This window comes from Clarias gariepinus, chromosome 17 (assembly GCF_024256425.1).
Source record: "Clarias gariepinus isolate MV-2021 ecotype Netherlands chromosome 17, CGAR_prim_01v2, whole genome shotgun sequence".
NCBI lineage: Eukaryota > Metazoa > Chordata > Actinopteri > Siluriformes > Clariidae > Clarias > Clarias gariepinus.
Genome location: NC_071116.1, coordinates 23,289,336 through 23,312,852, shown reverse-complemented (window position 1 = coordinate 23,312,852; position 23,517 = coordinate 23,289,336). Strand labels below are relative to the sequence as shown.

General features: G+C 39.2%; 1 protein-coding gene across 2 annotated transcripts; it reads left to right on the top strand.

The window, feature by feature from the left end:
• The first annotated feature begins 14 nt into the window (after positions 1-14).
• rab11fip1b (RAB11 family interacting protein 1 (class I) b) lies at positions 15-22,172 on the top strand. Of its 2 annotated transcripts, XM_053515534.1 has the most exons (6): positions 15-463; positions 11,001-11,428; positions 11,536-12,919; positions 18,566-19,696; positions 20,532-20,622; positions 21,377-22,172. In XM_053515534.1, exons 1-6 carry the CDS (start codon positions 111-113, stop codon positions 21,581-21,583), a joined length of 3,594 nt encoding a protein of 1,197 aa, XP_053371509.1. In that variant the 5' UTR covers positions 15-110; the 3' UTR covers positions 21,584-22,172. The 2 variants fall into 2 exon arrangements, with proteins under 2 accessions (XP_053371509.1, XP_053371510.1); XM_053515535.1 differs by lacking the exon at positions 18,566-19,696 and having other exon boundaries at positions 17-463.
• Positions 22,173-23,517: the final 1,345 nt, after the last annotated feature.

The following is a 23,517-nucleotide window of genomic DNA, read 5'->3' as shown; positions in this document are numbered from 1 at the left end:
CACGCCCACCAGTAAAAGTTTACTGGAGCGGACGGAGGCTGATCCACACGCTCGGTGCTGTAACTTCCACTTCCCCGTTAATGTTGCTCTGACACTCACGGTGCGGGATCATGTCTCTGAGTGCACAGAGTCTACAGTTTTTCCCGGTGACCGCGCGTGTGTCGGTGCTCCGGGCGCGAGGCCTTCGGATCAAAGGGAAAGACGGCACTAATGACGCGTACGCGGCGCTGCAGGCTGGGCGCGAGGCGTTCCGCACGCCGGTGTCGGAGAAGCGCGCGGAGCCGGTGTGGGGCGGGGATGACGCCGCGTTCATCTTCAATCTTCCGCCAGCGGCGGAGGGAGACGGTGTCCCGCTGCAGGTGCGCGTGCTGCACCGAGTCCCGCTCGGAGCGGACAAACTGCTCGGACTCGCCGTCATCAATGTGCACGAGCTCCGGCAGAACGGCGCGCGCGAGAACCAGCAGTAAGAAGGCTTTTTATGCTTTTGGGTTTGATTCCCACTTCGAGGGTCTGTGGGACCATGGTGGGTTTCCTCCGAGTACACCGGTTTCCTCCCATAGTCCAAAGACATGGGGTGTTCCCAAATTGTCAGTAGCTGTAAATAAGTGTGTGTGTGCTCGCACCCTGTGATGAATTGGATTGGCATCCTGTCTCGTGCAAAGTCTCATGGGATAGGCTCCAGTCCCCCTGCGACCCTGTATACAGGATAAAAGGGTATAGATGTGCTCACTATGTAGGATTTACTGTCAAGTGGTGTCTCAGTGTAATGGTCTCCATTTACAGTTAGGTGGACAGAACGCTGCTTATGCCATCTGACCAGTTCTAAAATTTAAGGTCAAATACTAAATATTCATGATTTTTGCTCATATTAAAGTAAATCAAAACAGGTGAAATGCATGAAATGAAATAAAATAAAATAAAATGTTAAAATAAAATGCGTAATTTTTAGGTGAAATGCGTAAAACTGCTGTTTCACAGCTGGATCCTCCAGCATGTCAGTAAGCACATGCGTAATGAACTAGAAATCAGGGTGTGTTCCTGTACTGTGCCAGGAAATACTCTGGATGCATCATGACCGTAACTGGATTAGAGCAGTTACTCAAGACGAACGATCACGGCACTGTTTTGTTTTTATTAGACTGAATTGTTGCAACAAATCAGGGATGTTAACCGCAACATTTACATATCGCAAAGTGATATTGTTGCTATAGTTACTAGCATTATTCAACCCTTGTCACAGGAGCTGACTGGTTACCTGTCAATGGTCATCTCACTTTCTGTTTAAAAAATAGACATGAAACTCTGGGGCTAAACCATTTGTTGATTAAAAAGATATGAATGAATGTAATACTAATCTGTCATGTTTAATCCATAGTAAGCCTACAGCTTAAAGGTACATATTTTATCTAATCTTTAAGCAACTCTTTCAATCACCAACATCCACAAGGAACATGGAGGTCTGGTACACTAAATAAGAGGACATGCACTGTAACCTGTGTGACACTTGTGTTCTGATGAAATGACATCAGAGATGCTAAAATTATCTCACAATGTGGATTTTTTAAAATAACATAACAATCATAGCAATCATGTGATTAAAAAAGCGATACACTAAGAAGGAGGCTTGCTTAGCAGTTGAACTGAACATTTGTGCCGTTGTGTTTATTTCTTCCTGGCTGGCGTGCCGAAGCAGGGTGATAGTCTCAAACAGATTGCCGTCAATCAAGCATAGTAATTAGAAAATAACGACACACCCTTGTACACTCCCCAGATTTTTTTAAAACTGTTTTCTCGCATTCCTTCTTGTTATGTCATGGAAGCTGCTGAATAGTTAACTAATTCAGCTGTCATTAGAAACCATAGAGTCACATTTTAGTAACAGCAGTAGCTCTTGTTATCTCACTTTATGCAAAACATGGTGTGAGTTTTATCTCATAACCATGAAAAAAGTTGTCTCGGTCAGTCCTAGGAAGTCAGTGCCTGGTTAATTCTCATACAGATGTTTGAGTGCATTTGGTCAGCACGTTATTAAGGTTATTATAATATCTTGTTCTTTAATAAAGACAGCATACATTTGTTTTCAGGTTTATGGAAGGAGTCTCCAGTGTCGGGTTTTCTGCATCTTCAGAACAGAGAAACTTGGCACTTTTATGGTTTTTCAGTAACGTGACAACCCAAAAGGCTGATTATGATTATCAATAATAGTCATAATAATACATTTTATTTATAATGCACTTTATATTTGAAGCAAATCTTAAAGTGCTACAAATTATTTCAACCCAAAAGCTCTGATAAAAAGATAAGTTTTAAGACCAGACTTAAAATCATCAACAGTCTGTGGCATCCACAGGTACTCTGGAAGAGCATTCCATAGTCAAAATGTTTCAGCTAACACACTTTACCATTAGTCAAGGCTAAACGTATAATACCAGTGCTGATCACGTGATCCAAACATGAAGGTTACTATGACAGGAAGAACAGCGCTTTGTAGAAAAAACTGGTTTGTTAAAACTCAACAAAGCAATTTGAAACTCTTGCTCACGTGCATGTACATATAAGACGTATAAAGAGAGTTAATAACCACTTCAATATAAACATATCGTTTGACTTTGGTCGTGACCTGGAATCAGATTTCCTTTGGCTGTCTTTCTGAAACTCGTTATCAATTATTATTTAAATGCCTGGAAAATGAGCCAAAGGAATTTTTCTCAGGTCTTTTTATAGTCTAGTAGGTGACATATTATTTGCGTAGTGTAGAAATGTTTCTGTTCTCTGGCCGTACTGAATAACGTTATTGTAGCTGGTGAATGCTGAAGGAATTTGTTTCAAGGTCTGATCGCATGCCAGCCGACCCATTAGACCTTGATGGCTGTTCAGCCATGTTTTGCCATTGCTTGGACTGTGTTTGCTCTCTCAAAATCCAGACAAATCTCCAGAGAAATAGATGAAGCCATTAGCATGGTATTATATATAATAGCCGTAGACAGGGATGTAGAAAAGCATGGTTTGGTTGCAAAACGTTTTTTGGACAAATTTCTTTATTTTGGTATATTTGACCATCTTAAAGGATGTGCTGTTACTTTATCATGTGTAAGATGAGCTTTTTATTGATTAAGGAATAAAGCCGTTCAAGCAGTAACAATTTCAACCTATCTAGAAGGCAGTGCTGCAACCTGATATGGTTCATTTAGTAAAGGAATATTGACCTCCATTAAACTTGCAACCTTCTGCTGAGCAGCACAAGTAAATTAAAGTGAAATAAAATAAAAAAGACCTACGATACAAATATACTTTTTACGAAAAAACTGAAGTCTGCTGCTTCAGTGTTTTTAGATTATTTTTTTGTCAGTTTACTGAAATATAATTACAAGCGTTTCATAAGTGTCAAAAGCTTGTATTGACAGTTACATTAAGCCTATGCAAAGAGTCAGTATTTGCAGTGTTGATGTTTCTTTTTTTGCAATTCGTCCTGGCATGCTGTCAGTCAGCTTCCGAGCCACATCCTGACTGATGGCAGCCCATTCTTTCATAATCAATGCCTGACGTTTGTCAGAATTTCTACTGCTATTTCTAAGCTACTGGTGATCAGGTTAATGCCAAACACTGATCCACACAAACGTTTAAAAAATGTAAAAACTGTTTTATTAAAATCATTGCTACATAAATTTAGTAGGTGAGTTTAAAAAAGAAATATAAAAAAAAATTGCAAATTCTTGAGTGTATACATTTATATAAGCCATTTCCATTTTGACGTCCAACATCCACAAAACGGTAGGAAATTCCTTTTTTTTTTAGGTCCCCACTTTTAAGAGTTCTTGAAAAGTCCTCAAAAGCTCAAGAATGCTGCCCTTACTAGTGTTGAAGCTTACACAAATAATTCAGGAGCTACATTTAAACCGAAGGAGATTTTTAATAACAAGCTTTTAGAAATGTTCCTGTATTTGCCAGAGGATTTAATGTTTAGAAGGGTTAACAGATAAACTTGGATCTCTGTAACATTGGGTTTTGGACAAGGTGCGTGCAGTGCTGTTAACGGATCACATGTTTAGAGAACAGCGCAGGAATGTTATTTGATTCTTGATAAAGGTCTCAGCTGGATGTCGGCCAACTCCCGTTTCTTAGCTTCAAATGAAAACCGATCTCATTTCTTGCAGGCTGGTTGAAGTTTGATCTTTGGCTGAGTGTGAGTGTTTAGCTGTCAGGCTCAGTTTCCTTTAACTGGATGTCTTGGTAGATGTTTCACCTTTATTTGCCATGTGATGCCATGCTGAAGTCTTCAGTAAATCTGTCATAAACCTTAATGTTGCCATTACTACAAGCACTAAAACAGGGTGGGTCAGGGTATTTTGAGAATGTTTAATATTTAGGAAACTGTTTAGTCTACGTTCACACTGATCGGAGCTGAGTCACTTTTGGATGTAATCCTAGATGGGGTGCATATCTGATTGACAGTCAGGTGACTTGAATGAGAGGGGCAGGGGAATTCATGCAGCTTTTTTCCTACTGCACGTGCATGGGGACGTCAGCAGCGTGGGGATTCCATAGCAGTGTAGCAATCTGCTAAAACAGGTCAAATGAATCGTCGGGCTGTCGTCCTTCTTTTGGAACTCAACAAATTCAGCCGACTGACTGCGAGCCATCCTCCATGGGAAAATTGCAGAAATCGCATCCGTGTGGTCGCACAAACTCATAACACATAATCAAGATAACTTGAGCAAAAACGTATCAATGTGCCGATTCGGAGGATAGGCGCGTCCGTTCAATAACTTTTGATCTCCTGGGATTTTTACACACAACTTTCCTAGAAAAACAAAACAACAAAATGCATTGAGTAAACAACAGTTCTGTTGGCGGTCGCAGAAAAATGGTCAGATTCCAGGAAGAATTATAATAACTAAATGAATCATAGTTTATAACTGTGATGAGGAGAAAAGCATCTCAAGAACTTAAGGTGGATGAGTGGGCTACAACAGCAGTTCATCAACATTGGCCTCCAATCCTATCAATCAAGAACAGGAATCTGAGTCTGTCATCAGTCATCAACATCCATGCCACTTACAGATACTATGTTTTTTTTCCTCCATTTTTATGTTGGATGTGAACATTAACTGAAGCTCTTGACCTACAAGACATTTATCTTCTACACTCTGTGCTGCTGCCACATGATTGGCTGATTAGATAACTGCGTAACTTAGCTTGGTTTATAGTGAGTATATCTAAAATGCTATATAATACATACTGTGTAGTGACTGGATGTTTAAAAAAATAAGTATGATCACAGAAATATTTGCCTTTTTAGTAAAATCTTTTTACTGCTGCACACTCAAAGCTTGAATGCATTATTAGTAGAGGAAACCAGGAGCGGAAGTTCCTTTTTATCATCCCTAACATCTTCCTTTATTTTTTATACAGCAAACCGTGCAAAAAAAGGACAGAAGCAGGAAATTACATTACGTTTAGTATCAGTGCCCGAAGTCAACAGTTGAGATGGAGAAACTTCCCGAATGACCACAGAATTTTTTTCCCACCGCGATGATATTGTACACTCTTCAGACAGACACACGGTGACACCCTGAAACTTTCTGTAATGTAGTACCTAATTTTTAGTTTTTACATACATTTAACACATGCATAGTTCAAGTAAAAGAAAGCATTATTGAAAGAAAGTGAAGTGGTTGATTATTAAACATAACTTTAATGTCTTCCACTGTCTTCCACACCTGACATAAAGCTTAAGATCATCACTAGCAAAAACAAGACGACACAAAACTACTGCAGACTTACAGAAGAAACTTACAGACTGAGAAACTAGAATTCACATACTACACTTCTCCATTCCTCAGAAGCCTCTGACTTACCAATGGTTTGGTAATTCACTCAGAACCCATTAATTTGGTGATCAACTACTGTACTTCACCTGTACCACATGCACCAGAAATACTGCACATTTTATTGTTATTAAAAATACAAGGGCAGATGAACTAAGTGTTGAGGTGCTAGCCATGCACATTTAAATCGCTCATTAAATACAACGCTCTGCTCTAAACTTGCTGCCTCCCGTTTCTTACTGAACAATAACAATAAAACGTCCTGCATTAAAGTCAGACATAACACTCTTTCAGACATAACCAATTAAAGCCAAATTCTTGTAACCAGTCATCAATCATTTTTTACATCTGATTGCTTCTCTAAATGCTAGAATGAGTCCAATGCTCTCAGTTGCACTCAAACGCTTAATTTTGTTGTTGGTGATTTTCACCCTAAATACGTTGTATCTCACATTAAGGCTACTACTCCTACCAGAAAGGGAGGGAAGGAAGACTTTCACGCATTTCCTCAAAACAACATGACGCTAGCCAACTGCATCTTTTCAAACTGCTTACTCACGCGGCGTAACACAATCAGAGAACAGCGCTTTCCGTCTTTTCCGCCTACGTGTTTTCACAGACGCCAATGACTGGCTGTAGAGCCGTGTGATTAAGCTGAAAGAGCTCGGCCAATCAGCTGTCTCCAGGCCCCCGGCTGCAAGAGGCTACAGCATCACCTGGGAATCTAATTAGCAATCTCCTGATGATAGGGCGAGCACTTTACCACAGTGCCACTCGGGGGCCACACTCAAATATTTAAATATTTTTATGATTCAAAAATATAAAAGTCTGCTCTGTTAATCAGTCTTAATCTCAGCTAAACTTTCAGGTCATTGTGTTTGATGCATTACAGCTGGGAGAAATGTGTTAAAATCCAAGCAAAAAAAAAAAAATATATATATATATATATATATATATATATATATATATATATATATATATTTTTTTTTTTTTTTTTTTTTTTTTAATGTAAAATGTGAAATAGTTTGGAACAGAAGAAAGTACAGACAAAAAAGTAAAAAAAAAAAAAACATATATAAGGGATGTATTCCCTTCAGAGAAAAGCTTATACTGTATATGATTAAAGCCTATTAGTGGTTAAGGGTTTGTGTTAATAACTAGTTGTCTGGTATAAATAATTCTCCTAGATTTTTTAGCCTCACGCTTGGTGACTCTTAAACTCAGTTTGTTATCTGATTATTTAAGTTATTCAGTAATTTCAGGGAATCGACCAGGAATATTAAGTCATTTTTAAAGTGGGTGTATGGGTGTGTTGAAGTTTTGCTAAATTTTTCACTCCCAGGTTGCATCATTTGGGCAGAAACGTTCATGAAACCTTGGCATGTCAGGACCTGATACAGGATTACCTGGAATGTTCTGCTTCAGTTTTCTATTTCAGTGTTTTGGGAGTGACTGGAAACATGTTCCTCACAGCATGAGCCAAATAATGATTAGAATATAACAGCTACATGAATCAATGATATTAATTAATGATCCCAGGGCATAAATAAATATGGAGTACAATAATAATAATACAATACAATAATAACAATATAAGGCTGACAAAAAGGTTTGATTGATTGCGAAAACAATAAAATGAATAGCTTAAAATATCCCTACAGTGCTGTGCAGAAGTCTTGAGCCATGCCAGTTTTGTCCACATTTTGTTTCCAAAGAGCCAGACATTCTTGTATGTTTACAGTTGTGTTGAGGAACAGTTCTCCAGGCTTAATGATGGACTTTTTCAACGCCTCTTATTTAAAATCTAGTCCCTGTACCTGTGCAGTTTCAGAGGAATGTTAAGCCACACAGTGACCTATGAATCAAGGTATGAACCAGTGGGAAAACCGGTGCAGATGATGACACATGATCAGGCCAGTGATTAGTATACTGGTGATGCTGAATGCTGAGTTGTTGGAACAGACGAGAGGGGAAATGAGGTCGCTGCTGAGGTTTTGCTGCTGACGATCAATTATTAGATTGTGCTGCAATTTGCAGCCTGTCGCAGTAAAACATTTATTTCATTTTCTTAAATTTAATCAACATAATTTCATTTATTAGGAAGAAATGAGGGGTGGCTTAAGACTTTTGCACAGAACTGTAATTACCTTATTAAGTTCATTAACTGGCATAGTTTCCTTTTTTGTTAGAACTGCGTTGAAGTTCCACAACGGTTTATAGTTTAATCGCACCACGTGCACACGTAGCATTGATTCTAATGACGCATACAGACACCGTGCCAGAAACACGCAGGCAACAGATGTGTATTTAAATCAAGTATAAAGCCACCCTTATGAGTGTACGACACACACACCCATTCCAGTTTGGGCTTCTCCGTCAGTGGCAGATTGTCTGAGATTTTACACAGCGCTATAGTGCTGCACACAGTAGTGATGATAGTGAGAGGTTTAGTGGAAAGGTGATAATGCTGACATCGGTGTAGTGTGTCTTACTATCAGCAGGATGTGGTGTTTCCTGCACTCTTAAGCTCTCTAAAAATGACTCAATGGTACTTTTCTAGCCTTTTACTCACTAAAACTAGTTCATGAGACAGTGTTTGTGTGTCTGACTAAAAATAAGCCCAAAACAACTTGTCATTTATAAAATCTACCACAGGCAGGTTTATGTGCTAACATGATTAGAGATGAAGTTTACTCAAAATTCTTGTGAAGGTCTAGTTTAAAATTTACAGTTAGTTTATTATTTCACATTGGACTGCTTTCTCAGTGAGCGACAAGTCAAGCTGATTTTGCAAAAATAAAGCTCCAGCTTGTTCACTGAACTTCAGCACACTGTGAGGCTAATGTTGCTAACCGTAGCTTTTATTGGCTTTTAAGAGCAATAGACACATTGTGTGTGTGTGTAGGTGTGTGTGTGTGTGTGTGTGTGTGTGTGTGTGTGTGTGTGTGTGTGTTTCACAATGATGTCATTAGTTTCACCTGTTACACGATATAAAATTATAAACAGGAACTAAACATCCGGTCCCACTGTTACTTAAGAACTAGTGCTGCACAGTTAATCTTAAGTTTATTACTTTATCTATTTAAATATTGTTTGGTACTTCATTATTAAGTCACTAAAAACAAATTCTGCTTTTCAAATATTAGTATTCCAGTAAAAAAAAAAGGAAAATTAATTCTACAGAAATATCCGTAGTCCTGTATACAGTGGGACCTTGGATTACGAGCATAATTCGTAAAGGCGAGTGTGTGTGTGTGAAGGGGCACGGTGTCAAATTACGCGCACGCACACATAACAGGCTGAAACAGGAGAGGGAGAAAATGGATCTCTAACCTCTCTAATGAGATTTTTTTTCGCTTTACATGCGCGCGCACACATGTTGTAAGAAACAGTACATGCGCATTTTACATGTTTACAAACACAAAATAAAATATGTTTTACACACACACACGTGGTCACAGTGTTATAGAAAACAGTACACACATGCACGGATGTTGATTATACCAGTGAGAGACAAGCACTGAGACCCAGCAGGGGAGACGATTAACCACAATTCCGCAACGCAAGAAAGAGAAAAAAACCTTGGCTCAGTTGTGATCATGTGACGCTCGGCGTCAAAACAAGAAGCGCATGGGTGATACATGATACTCGGTCCCCGTAAACCTTGCTCGTTTTTCAAGTCAAAATGTATTTAAAATCTTTTCTGCTCTTGCGGAACACTTGAAAACCGTGTTACTCTCAATTCGAGGTTCCACTGTATTTGAATGGAAGTAGTACATTTAATAGTTAAATATCGCAGTTTAAATCAGTCGTACCTCGGCATACCTCATGAACTAAAATTTTGCAAGATATTTGCCTCCGAATTAGCGAATTAACTTGTTTGCATCAAGCGAAAGACAAGCAAAGCAAGTTTACATATTTGTTTGTGGGGTTTTTTTTGCATTTCGTGCAAGATTTAGTGAACACGTTAGAGAACTAGGTTCTCTTTGGGAGTGATAAGGATAGATAAGATCATGAATGAGTTCATCAGAGGGACAACCCATGTTGGATGTTTTGGAGATAAAGTCAGAGAGGCCAGATTGAGGTGGTTTGGACATGTTCAGAGGAGAGATGGTGAATATATCAGTAGAAGGATGCTCAGGTTAGAACTGCCAGGCAGGAGGTCTAGAGGAAGACCAAAGAGGAGATTTATGGATACAGTGAGAGAGGACATAAAGTTAGTTAGTGTGAGAAAAGAGGATGAGGAGGATAGGGTTAGATGGAGGCAGAGGATTCGCTGTGGCGACCCATGAAAGGCAGCAGCCGAAAGACAAAGAAGAAGATGGCACCATGTGTGGTTCGGTAACAAGAACAAAATGTAACCACTTTCAGTTTTGTTTTTAAGGCTGTCGGTGCCAAGAAGAATCATAAATTAAGGTTAAGTGAGGGTTAATGTCTATTTCATATTTTCCTTCATTTACATGTTTTTTCTAAAAGTTTTTATGATTTTTAGATGCAAAAATATGGTTATAGTGTTGTTTTTGGGTGGCTGGAATGTATTATCTGCATTTACATTATTTCTTATGGGAAAATGCGTTTTGCAGAATGAATTTTTACCTCCAGAGCAAATTAAATTCGTATGCTGAGGTTCCACCACATGTATCAAAATAATCATAATATAATAAAATAAAAAAAATATTTATTTATTTATTTGTTTGTTTAAATTTTGTATTTTTATTATTCTTTTTTTCTTTAATTGAAGCATGCAGACCTATTAAGAACTAAAGATGGGTAGGTTAGCCACTAAATGCTAATGGCCAGTTTATGCTCCTTTAACACTGTGGATAGTGTTATGGGTCAAAATGCTTAAATATACACAAAATAAAACGGTTGCTACTGAAAAAATCTTTGTCCCGCATGACGGAATACAAGTTGAAAAACCTGCAAAAAACTGCTGGGAAATGCCTTATAATGTCCAGAAGATACTGTAAGTGGGTTAAAAAGGGTATTTTTCCCAGCTATTGCCAGTTTCTGCATTCTGATTAGCTGGAAGAATGCACGTTACCACCACTATTTTTGGGTGTGTTTTAGAAAGTGGTATAAAATATATACTGTATACAGTACATAATAAATTAGATTTGATTTCTCATGTTTGGCATGTTGACATATCGTGCTCCTGCTTTTCTCCTACAGGTGGTTTAAGCTGTTAAATAAGACAGGAAAGGCTGATAAGGAGCGAGGTGAGGTTCTGCTGGACATTCAGTTCCTGAAGAGCAGCATGAGCGTCAGCATGATCGACCTCTCCGACAAATCCCACTCGCGCCTTGGAAAAATCAAGGACAAAATCCGAGGCAAAAAGAAAGACGGCCTGAGCGACTCGGCTTCTGCCATTTTGCCTTCGGTCACTCAGGTGCTGACGGACAGTGAGGGAGAGATGGACGGAGAGACGGAGGGAGAGCCGACAAAAAAAAAGAAGAACAAACTCAAATCTCTTTTCGTCCCTAAATCCAACATGAAGCGTAACTCTCTGTCTCAGTCCATGTCCTCGTTAGGCACACTTCCTGATAAAAACTCATCTATTAGCTCGAGCACATCCTCTGGCCTCAATGTGGACTCAGAAGGTAAGAAATGTCTGATTATATCATTTATCAGTTTCATTTGTATTTAATCTGTAGAGATATATATTTAAGTAACCTCTCTTGGTGTTTATTTGTTATTTTGTATTAAGGGAAGAAAAAGAAGAAATTTACCTTTTTAACACACAAGCGGAACAGTAGCTCAGACAGCAAGGCATCCAATCAAAGTGACTTCACACTTGGCTCAACCAATCAGAATTCTCCATCACAGGTTGATATTAGTGTAAATGGCAGCTATGTTTACAGAGAAGAACCCCAAAGTGAAAAAGTGCAAGAGTTGGAGGAGGAGGATGAGGAAGAAGAGGAGAGGTGGAGGAGAGAGGAAGAAGAGCAAGAACAACTGGAGGAAGAGAGAAGGCGGGAAGCCGAAGAGGGGAGAAAAAGAAAGGAGAAAGAAGAGCAGATGAGAAAGGAAGAGGAAAAAAAAGAATGGATAAGAAGAGAGAGAGAGAAAGAGGAGCAGATGAAAAGAATGGAAGAGGAAAAAAGGGAAAGGATAAGGGAGGAGAGAGAAATGGAAGAACAAAGAAGAAAGATGGAGGAGGAAAAAGAAAGAATAAGGATGGAAAGAGAAAGAATAAGGATGGAAAGAGAGGAGGAGGAAGAAGAAGAAAGGAGAAGAGTGGAGGAAGATGAAAAAGAAAGAATAAGAATGGAGAGAGAAATCAAAGAACAAAGAAGAAGGATTGAGGAGGAAGAAAAAGAAAGAATAAGGATTGAACAAGAGAAAGAAGAACAACAGAGAAGGATGGAGTTGGAAGAAAATGAGAGGATACGGATGGAGAGAGAGAGGGGAGAACAAAGAAGAATGAGGGAAGAGGAAGAAAAGGAAAGGATGAGGATGCAGAGAGAGAATGAAGAACAACAGAGAAGGATGGAGGAGGAAGAACAAGAGAAAAGGAGGACAGAGAAAGAGGAGCAGAGGAGAAAGTTTGAGGAGGAAGAAAGAATGAGGATAAAGAGAGAGAATGAAGAACAGATAAGAAAGTTGGAAGAGAAAAGAAAAGAAAGGGAGGCAGAAGAACTGAGGTTAAAGATGGAGGAAGAGAGTAATAGAAAGAAGGAGGATGAAGAAAAGAAGAAGAGGACTGCTGAGGAGGAAAGGAAGAAGGAAGAAAAAATAAGAGCGGAAAGAGAGGAGGAAGAGAAACGGAAGAAGATTGAAATGGAGAGAAGGTTGGCAGATGAGAAGAAAGCTAAGGAGGAAGAAGAGAGAAGAATCGCAGAAGGGAAGGAGAAACAACGTAAAGAAGAAGAACGAGTTAGAGCAGAAAAAGAGCAGAAGAGGGAAGAAACGGAGAAAAAGAGAAAAGAAGAAGAGCAGAGAAGGAATAAGGAGGAACAGACAAAGAAAGAAAAACAGATGAGAGAAGAGAAAGAGAGATTGAAAAAAGAGGAAAATCTTTTCGAAGAAAGCGTTATCCCTCAGTCTACTGACTTCACTCGTTCAGCCAGGATCTCCAACGTCAAACCGAGGTTAGTGCCTGTGTTTGTTCACTAAGTCACGCGTACCATAGAGGTCCTTTCAAGATGCAAGGAGCAGAGTGTTATTTAGTACCTCGTTTTCATAATAGGGTGCAACATAATAGGGTTTACTGTAGTATGCACTAGAACTCTGGAGTATTCTATTTTTGTGTGTGTGTGTGTGTGTGTGTGTGTGTGTGAAAACATAATCATCTAATCATAACAGTTCTCACGATTGGTCAAATACAACCTTATAGAAACAACAACATACAACTTTTTCACTGTGTTTTATATTTATTTTACAAAAATGAAGCCAAAAAAGAGTGTGCAATACTAAGTACCCCCTGACTTGTACCTGAGTAGCTTGTACTGTAGATCCACCTTTAGAAGCAATAGCTTCACTTGGCTCATTCTTCCTAACAACATTGCTTCAGTTCATTGAGGGTTTTGGGTGTTGGGTGAATCATCATCCTCTTTACCGCCGTGCTTGACAGTGGGTATAAGGTGGGCCGGTGAAATGTTTTGTTTGGCAAACATGGTGCTGGGCATTAAGGCCAAACAACTACATCTTGGTCTCATTTGTCTATAGGACATTGTTTCAGAAGACTTATGCTTTGTTCATATGTGAAGACGGTTCTACTGTAAACCCCTCCAAGTAAACTGTACTTGTTCAGCCTTGTTCTAATTGTGCTGTCATGGACTTTATCATTTGGCATTCAACGCACAAATCTTTTAAGATCTGAGATGTAGCTCTTCTGTTTTTTCCTGAGCATTATATGGTCTGGCCTTGGAGTGAATGTGCTTGGGCTGTCCACTCCTGGGAAGACTGGCAGTTGTGTAAAATTCTTTCCACTTGTTTTTTAACCCTTTGCAGATCGATGTGCAGCAACAATTGCTTCTCTAGGACAATTGCGTATGTCTTTCCAACTTGGCATTGTGTTAACACATACCTGAATGCTTCAGACCAGCAAACTGCCAAAACTTTAGCTTTTATAAAGGTCTAAATACCTGCTAATGATCAATTAATCAAGGACTGATAATTCCAAGCAGCAGGAAGCAACTTGCCACTTATATCCTGTGGAAAACTGAGTATTGGCAGCATTTTACATTTTTTGGGCTTCATTTTTGTTAAATAAATAATGGCACGGTGAAAATGAATAATGTTTGTCTGAGGTTGTATTTGGTTAACACGAAGACCCGCTACAATCCGATGATTTTTTTTACACAAGACGGGGCACTAACTTTTACACATGTATGACTGTAAGTGTAGTAGTATGCACCAAAACAAATCATTATTTCACACCCTATTAAGTGTAGTAGTACAGTATGCACCCTACTATGTGCTTCAGTCCCTTCAATAGAGTCATTTGGTACATAGCCTTAGGTCAGTTACAATATCTTGCTGATATTAAACTATTCCACTGCAAATAACATCCAGTATACTGTAAATGGAGTACTAGCTATTTAACTAGTTCACTTTTCATTTGTTCCGTATACTGTTTCCATCCCCCTTTGTCACACACTCTTTTTCCACCCGTAAGAATGTATTGTTGCTTCGTAACCAAATTAATAATTAATCTTAAACATGGGTGGATGAAAACACTGTGTACAGGTACTTCAGGCAAAAATGCTCGTAAGCTTATTATACCCAATTACCTTCTAACAGCTTCGCATTGCATGCGCAATTCTATAACACTGCTGTATAACACGCTTCAAGTGCTTTGACATGTATGGCACTGTTCAGTCCTATAAATCAACTGTGGTACATCTGGTTAAAGCCGGGGTGTTTGGGTAGGTGTGATCACAGAAGTGGTGAACTACACCAGCTCCCTGACGCTGCCTGTGAAAAGGGGGCGGTACGAACTCTATCTGCAAGAAGTGACCGACATAAAAGTTTTCCAGTCCTGTCCCTTTCTCACACACCCTCCATCCGGTGTTTGTCCTGTCAGCTTTAATTTGTGCCACGTGAAACCAAGGAGAAAATGAACTGAAGGCTAACATTTTTGATTTTGGAAAAAAAAAGTTAATGTAAAGTCAACACACTTTGTGGCTCTAGTTCACTTCCCCTGAGATAAATCCTTCTTGTTCCCTCAGCTTGAGTAAGGTTCATATTAAGTGTATGTTAGGACATGGGGGTGCATTAAGTATATCAAGCAGGTCTGGTTAAACTATGAATACTGTCAAATTGGACACGATGCGTTTTTCTCATTGGAAAATTCAGAATTAAAAGCTTTTGGTTCTGATAAATAGAGTAGTTGTTAGCTCAGTGTTTTAAGCCTCTGAAGTGCTTATGCAAAGGTCAGTGATTTGAGGCCCAGCTCTACTTGACCAAGGCCCTTAACCCTGTGTGCTCCAGGGGCACCGTATAAGGGATGTTCCGACCCTCGCTTCCTAACAAAAGAAAACTGGGTTAAGCAAAAAGTGGAGTAGTATTAAGTAGGCTAGTTGTGGGTAAGGCAGTTGAAGGGTCTGGATTGCTGATCAGAGGGTCGGGTGTTCAAGCCAGGTTTACCACTCTTGGGGTCTTAAGCAAGACCTTTAGCCCTACGCCATATACAATCTGGCCAGTGTTAGAAAATGGAAGGAATGCAACATGCAGGTCATCGGTGTAAAGCCTATGCCAGATCTTACAGCTCAAATGATCCGATGTAGCAACGACCCTAGGATAAAATAGACACAACACAAAAAAAAAACACGAACACAAGCAAATGGGTCAGAGAATGTAAAATATTTGTAAATTTGTCAAACCTTTTTTAAAATGATGGATTTAAAACTGTATATACAGGAATGATAGTTACTATATAATCCAATACAAGTCATCGGAAAAGGAACTTCAAGCTTTTGATCCTGTGTCTTATATCGGTTTGCTTGAAGTGTCCTAATTTGGGGTTTTTGAATTTTGGCATGATAAAGCTGTGTTCCTGCATTCTTCTAGTTAGTTAGTCGCTCATGCAAAGGTTTCCTGGAAAACTGAACCAGATCCAGAAACAGGCTTTGCCCTCGGAAACACAGCGCCATCGAATCTGTTTAGCTGTGATACATAACACCAACCTGCCATGCGCAGCTCATTAAAGTCGTAAGAAGATCGCCGTGTCCCAAGACGATATTTAGCACCTTAGTGAAATATTCAGTAGGTCTTTTCTTCAGTGGGTTCAGTAGAGCGTGTGGATGTGTATGGGAGTGTAAAAGTGTGTTTCTGCATGCTTCAGGTGAGTTATTAAAAACTCTGGTTTAAATAGTGATTCATTAAATTGTGGCTTAGTGCTAAAAATATGATTATAACACACACTAACAAAATACAACCTCAAATCAAAATAAATACTTTTAACCCTCCTTTCTATGGTCTGTCTTGTTTTTTTTTCACCCATGCTGTGTTTAAATGCTGACTGCTGATACATTAGGTCTTGCTAGTCTTCATCAACACTTCTTGTTGTGTTTTAGTCAGGGAATGATTTACAGCCGAGGTCTGCCCACAGGAAATCTGCCTCCCCTAAAAAGCTGATCTGGCCATTCTAATGCTCTGGGTCATGTTTCTAAAAGCCAGAAAGGCACATCAGATACTGACTCCAGGAAGGAGGGCGCAGTATGCTAGGGAGGAGGGTGATGACTTCGTTGTTGTTCACTTTTTTCAGACATTTACAGTACTGAGAGAGTCTCGAGCCACCACTCATTTCTTCATATTAAAATAAGTGATGTAGATTAAATGAACGAAACAGGAACAAATGTTTTTACAGAGACAGGCTGCAAAGTTATTAAGGTAAAATTTAAAAATGAGTTGTTTATGTAAGAACCTCAGCAGCAACCTCATTTCCCCGCTCGTCTGTTCCAACCACTCAGCATTCAGCATCACCAGTATACTAATCACCGGCCTGATCATCTGCACCGGTTTTCTCACTGGTTCATGCTTTAATTTAGATGTTATTTTATTCTTGAATGATTCATGGGGAATTGTGGTGCTTAACAAAAAAATAACATTTCTCTGAAACTGGTCAAGTACAGGGACTGGACTGAAAATGAAAGCCAAAAACGTAAACAAAACGAAAACGCCTTCAGAACTATTCAACAAGATTACATTAAACATACAAGAAGCTCTATCTCTTCTAAAGCATAATTTGAAGAAATAAGGTGTGGCTTAAAAGCTGTGTAAACAGTACTATATATCAGTGTTTTAAAATGAAACTGGCCTTACTCGGATATGCCAGTGTGTGAATATGTGCTTAAAAAGAAAATAGATCCAAATACATTTTGAATAAACCTCTGGTTTATATTATTCATGCAAAAGCTCAAATGTTGAAAACTACTGTTTACATGGTGCTTTATTTGACTTATTGTAATGTATAAGGTAAATCTGGCGGAATGTCACTTTGTAAAGGAAGTATTTTAAAGTAAAATTTAAAACTGGAACTATAATATAGTCATGAAAGCAGATCCAATCTGTTACACATAGCTTAAGAGACCTTAGTTTGGTTCCTTATCTTTGAAAATGTAGCACTTTTCATGACGGTATCCAAAAAGCTGTAGCTGGAGCGTCAACATATTCACACACTGACTTTATAGGCATTTCATTAATGCATCTGCCAGAAAAAACAAAGGCCGTTTACCCTGATTAAAGCTGAGAGATTCTGTAAACAGCTCTCCGGCTAAATCCAAGTGATGTAATTTGTCTTGAACCCATCGAAATCATGTTGTAAGATACCATTAAAGGGATAGTTTTCTTACTGGGTTAAAAGAACACAACATCCCTTTAGCTAAATTCAAATTATTTACTGCAACTCTACATTTTAAATATCTGTATAAATGAAAACATTAGGGGTGAAGGTTGTAGCCCTGTATCAGTAAAGTAAAGAAAGTGGAAATGACTTCACAGGTTCCAGTTTTGCTGATCTGAGCATCTCTGTTGGCCATGAGACAGATCATTTTAAACATTTAAAAGAAACAAATGCAGTCAAAAGTAACTGAGCTAATATACATATCGACATCATAACACACAATCGCGTTTAGTTGAAGAAGCAAGATCTGAGACCTTCTAGTGTGACCTAGGCATAAAGCTTTCAGACTGTGTGAATCAAAATGTCAAACATTCAAATCCAAACCTTCATATACAGTACCAGTCAAAAGTTTGGACACATATTTGCACTCATTTTCTACATTTTAGAACAATCCAATTTTTTTTTCAAAACTATAAAATACCACACATGGCATTTAGTAATTAAGTAACAACAGCAGTCAGTTGTTACGTTAAGACATGAAGGTCAACCGTTCTGGTAAAGTTCTCGCAAGAACAGTATTGTGTAAGTATAAAGTGCATTTGCAAAACCCATCAAGCACCATGATGAAACTGGCTCTCATGAAGACCATCCCAGGAAAGCAAGACCAAAACGTACCTCTGCTGCAGAGAAGAAATTCATTTAGAGTTACCAGCCTCAGAAATCACCAATTAACAATCAGTACCTTAATTTAAAGCCGTTATGTAGGCTATTTTAAACACCTTCAACATTGTCTTACTGTGTAGAAAGAAATTAAAATCAGGGAAGACCATGGAGTTAGAAAGTGTGTCCAAACTTTTGACTGGTAGTGTACTTGCTAGCTTAATTTTCTCAATCTGTGCAGGTATTATACTATACTCACTTTTTCTTCACTCACGTCCTGCTCCCTCAGCATGACCGTTTCTGCAACAGTTTCTTCACCGACTACGGCGAACACCAATCCCTTTTTGGATGACAATTGGGATGTTGGCATTTCAGAAAACCTCCTCAGTGTTGAAGAGACAACTGTAAAAAAAGGACGTGCACCGTTACCTCCACAGTTGATGGGGACAGGCGTTTCCTCCAAAGATGTTCCAAAGCAGCATTCCTATTTAAAAGAAGTATCAAAACGTCCAGCACCTCAACCACCAGATATAGTGAAGATGACCAGAGAAGTGACAGTTAAGGAAAACACAGATCAAGCAGGCCTTGGTCAAGGAGCAAAGAAAACTCCCGAGAGACATCATGAAAGCAAAGTTTTGTCAGTCTCTCAAGATGACCCACAAGTTGATACAAATCCTTTCAGATGTGATGAGCCACAGGCTGTAAAACCCAACAAAAGACCAGCACCAAAACCAAGAAGTGGGATTTCTGTACCTGAGGATAAGCCAACTAATGTTGGTAAGAAACTAACAGAAGATAACATTCATCTTGAAGAAAAAGCAAGTGCTTCTAATAGTAAAGGTAGTCCACCAAAGAGGAAACTGTTGAGAGCACCGAATGATATTGCAGATTTAGATGTCATAGCTGATCTTGCTGATGATCTGTCAAGAAAAGAACAAAATCTGGAGAACATATTTCAACCAGGCTCTAACAAACTTAATTCTTCTTCATGTGTCAAATGGGATTTAGGTCCCGAACCTCTGATTAGCAGGACTGATGGACTGCCAAGCATGGAAAGTTCCCAGAAGAAGTCTAATGCTGCACCTCTTCCTCCAACTAAACCCAAACGAACTGGAGATCCAAGCGCACCACTCCAGCAGCCATCTCTTCCAAACAAGACTAACCTTGGGCAAGCCAAAGAGAACCATAGTAATAAGAGAGGCCAAAATAATGCATCGGTTTCCAGTGTTGAAATTCCTGCAGTCAGGACTCCTTCACCTTCCACAGATTTATTTTCAATATTCAATCCACTTGCTGAGAAATCTCAGGTCATAAAACCAGTGGAGACTGGTTCTGGGTCTAAGACTTTGCCATGGGCTAAAGTGGTACCCAGTGATGCAGGTGAAGTAAGGGAACGAGTTGCTCCTACTTCAGTAAGCAGGTGAGATTCCTCCATATAGTCATAATGAGTGATGGTGATGTACACTAATCTTGATCATGTACGGTAATCTTGTAAACTATGGCTGTGTAACTATACTGGTAACTTTGTAAGCCTGTTTAGTGCTGTGGGAAGAATGGTATAAGTCTGGGAAAGCACCTCTTTAAATGGCATTTGCATTTAAACAGTTTAAACATCCTGTTTTTCTCAACATGCACAGTTTCTCTGAATTTTTGGTTTTGGTCAATCATCTATATATATAACTTTGTGACACCTTTTGTGGATTGGATACCTGACTGTGTTGCAGTTATTAGAGATATAGAACTTTGATCCAAACACCCTAAACAACTCCTATAATTCTGAATCCTTTTCTATTGTAAGTTAACTTGCAACAAGTTAGCCAAATATTTTTTTTTTTTTCTTTCCTTTTTTTGTACGTCATCTCAGTAGATGTCATCATTGTTCACCGGTCACTTCTTGTCGTCAAAGAACTTCTTCTTATGTACTTCCTAGTGCTGATTTCATAGTCCAGATAGATGAAAAAAAAAAACAATAGATGTTACCCAAGCTTCCTAGCCTCATTGTATTTACACAACTTTGAACTGGAACTTGTTTGTCAGTCTTCACACGATTTCTCTCGAGTGCCGTTCAAACTCTTCTCTGGGGAACCGTATGGTGAGATTGCTTTCTTTAGGAATAACCCTCTGTTCTAACAATGTGCTATTCATCTTGAAGATTGCAGTATATTTTATAATTTGGTGGCTTATCTCTGCTGTGTTATATGAATAAATGCTCTTCACTGAAAGACTGTTAAAGTTATCTTTTTGTCCATGTACAGGCAACATGCTGTGAAACCCCTGAGCGCTGCAGAGAATATGTCGGAAACGTTCGATTTTCGAGTAACTGAGAACACACAGCCCAAAACAAAGGTACAGCGAGTGAGTGAGTGAGTGAATGAATGAATGAACGCTGTTGTTGTCATGTCTTTATTAGGTCTTAAATGTGGGAAAATCTTACCAAATGAATATATAGTGTTAATGTAGTAAAGCTACTGAATGCTGAAAAACCAATGTAAAAACCAATGTCTGTTTTTGGATAGATTGCAAACGTTAGGATTTATATATTTGTTTAAATAGTACAAGATTACAATCCATTGAACTCTCTAGAACAATGGAAAAGTAAAACAAAAATAACAGCATAACAATTGTGTTTAACAGTTATCTTGTTATCAGGTTACTGGTACAGTTAAGCCTTGATTGCGACCACAATTCGTCCACACACACGTGGTCACAATGTTGTAGTAAACAGTACATGCGCTGACGGATGTGCACTGACACCGAGCATTGGAGACGATTACCCACAATCTCGCAGCACAAGAGAGAGGAGAACCATCGGCTCAGTTATGATCACCTGACGCTCGGCAGACACGTATATCAAGACGTCGCTCGTTTATTAAGTTTAAGTCTTGCGCTCGCAGACCAGGTTACTCGTCTTACCCAAGGTTTTACTGTATAAAATTTATAATCAATGGTTTTTAAGTCACCTTGCGGTGATGTTAGTGTTGTGGCTGATTGGTGTATAAAAACTAAAGGTTTCCTTTTAGTTTCTGAAGGTTAAAAATTAGGTTAAGGTGTAGACTTGCAGAATGTCAGCTGTGTGTGTGTGTATGTGTGTGTGTTTCAGACTGCAGAAGCAGCGCCGAAAGGGCCATATTCCCAGTTGACACACACCGAGCTGGTCTCGATGGCTTTGCGGCAGCAGGAACAGATTTCACATCGTGATGCCAGGATCCAGGAGCTGGAACAATACATCGATAACCTGCTGGTGCGTGTGATGGAGGAAAAACCAAGCATTCTGATGTCCATGAACACAATGAAGAAATTTATCTGAGCACTAACAGCAGCAGGGGGTGGCGATGAAAACATTCAGAGAGTGAATTAGTGCTTAAATACTGACTTTCAGGAAGGTGAACCCTGACAATGCTGAGCCAGACGTTTAGTATCGCACTCCGTGCAGTGCAAAGTCTGAGTGTTAAAGTCTTTATAACGGAAATAAACACATAAACGGGGGGTTCATCCCCCCCTCACTTTTATCAACCTCTGCTCTTACTACATATCACGGGACAGAATTAAATGTGTGTAACATTGTCTTCTCTGCTGTTTCCTGTTTTTTCAAAGCTCAGGCTTTGTTCACTGATGGACAGGGAAAAAAATGACTTTTATATACCTACTGTGTTTAATAGTTCCCTTTTTTGCGAAACGAAGAAAAGGTCACACCTAAAACACAAAGTATATTGCCTTATTCAAGATATTGTGTAATTTGCTGTATTGCAATATGAGTGCAATACTGTAAGTGTCCCTAAAGCACTTTAATCAGATACATTTTCTCCTTTTGAAAATCTGTAAATATAAATGATTATTTGTACTTGAACAGTTGGTGTTTATCTTCTATTCTGAAATTAAATCACTTTGCAATACAATCATCTATTTAACCATCTTTTTATTAATGCAAGTGTTTTGCTATTTAAGTTCACATTTCAATTAAATTAAGTACATTTTATTTATATAGAGATTTTAATGATAGTCATTTCAGCAAAGCAGCTTTACAGAATGAAAAAAAAAATAGAAATAAGTTTGAAATGTATAAGAAAATATGCTTAAATTATAAAGGCAACGGTGGAAAGGAAAAACTCCCTGAGATGACAACAGGAAGAAACCTTGTGAGGAACCAAACGCAACAGGGAACCCATCCTCATTTGGGTGATACCGGATAGATATAGCAGGGATTGATCTCCAGTCATGCTGTGTGTTTAGGAAGTTCAGTATAACAGGAAAAGTGTTTAAGTAAATTTGAAGTCCAGGTCCATTGTTGGAGACTCTGGAGACCACACGCATCCCAAGCAGACCTCTCGGGGCCTCCATGCGACAAGATCTCCAGTCGGAAGTGAGGCACCAGGATGAATCAGACAGGCCCTGAGGGAAGAAGGGGTCTGGATCACTTTCAGTGCAGGAGCAGCATGTAGAGGGAGAGAGAGAGAGTGACATAATGTACTGTAAAGTGAATACGTACCTAGTGTGGCGTCACGGTGGCTCAGTGGTTAGTACTGGCCCTGCACCTCCAGGGTCAGAGTTCCATTTCTTCCTCTGGTCTGTGTTTATGTAATTTGCAGGTCCTCCCTGTGCTGAATGGGTTTCCTCTGGGTTCACTGGTTTTTTCCCACAGTGCAAAGACATGCAGATTAGGTTAACAGGTGTTCTCAGATTGTATGTAGTGTGTGAATGACATAGAAACAATGGATATACAGTATCCCCTGGGTGATGTATCCGTATATCTGATAATTAAATAAGATGTGTTGGGAGCAGGGGAATGTTTTAGGACCATAAAATGTGCACATATAGATCAAGGCTAAGAATCTTTGTGAGGTTTTCTACATCTTAAAACCCTTCATACAGATGAGAATCCATTAGTAGCTTTGCACTGGTTTGATTTGTGACACAATGACTCAATTGGCTAATATTGCCATTCTGGAGCCTATTTCAGGAGATTTATAGCACAAACCACCGCAGGGCACACACACACACACACACACACACTCATTCACGCTCTACAGGCAGTATGGGAACACCAATTAACCTAATCTGCATTTCTTTGAACTGTGGGAGGAAACCGGAGTACCCAGGGGAAACCCAACAAGCACAGGGACAACATGCAAGCTCCATGCACACAGACCTGAGGAGGGGGTCGAACTCGGACCCTGGAATGCAATGCCAAAGTGCTAACCAGTATACCACCATCCTCAGGTGAACACAAAGACACCAAAATGT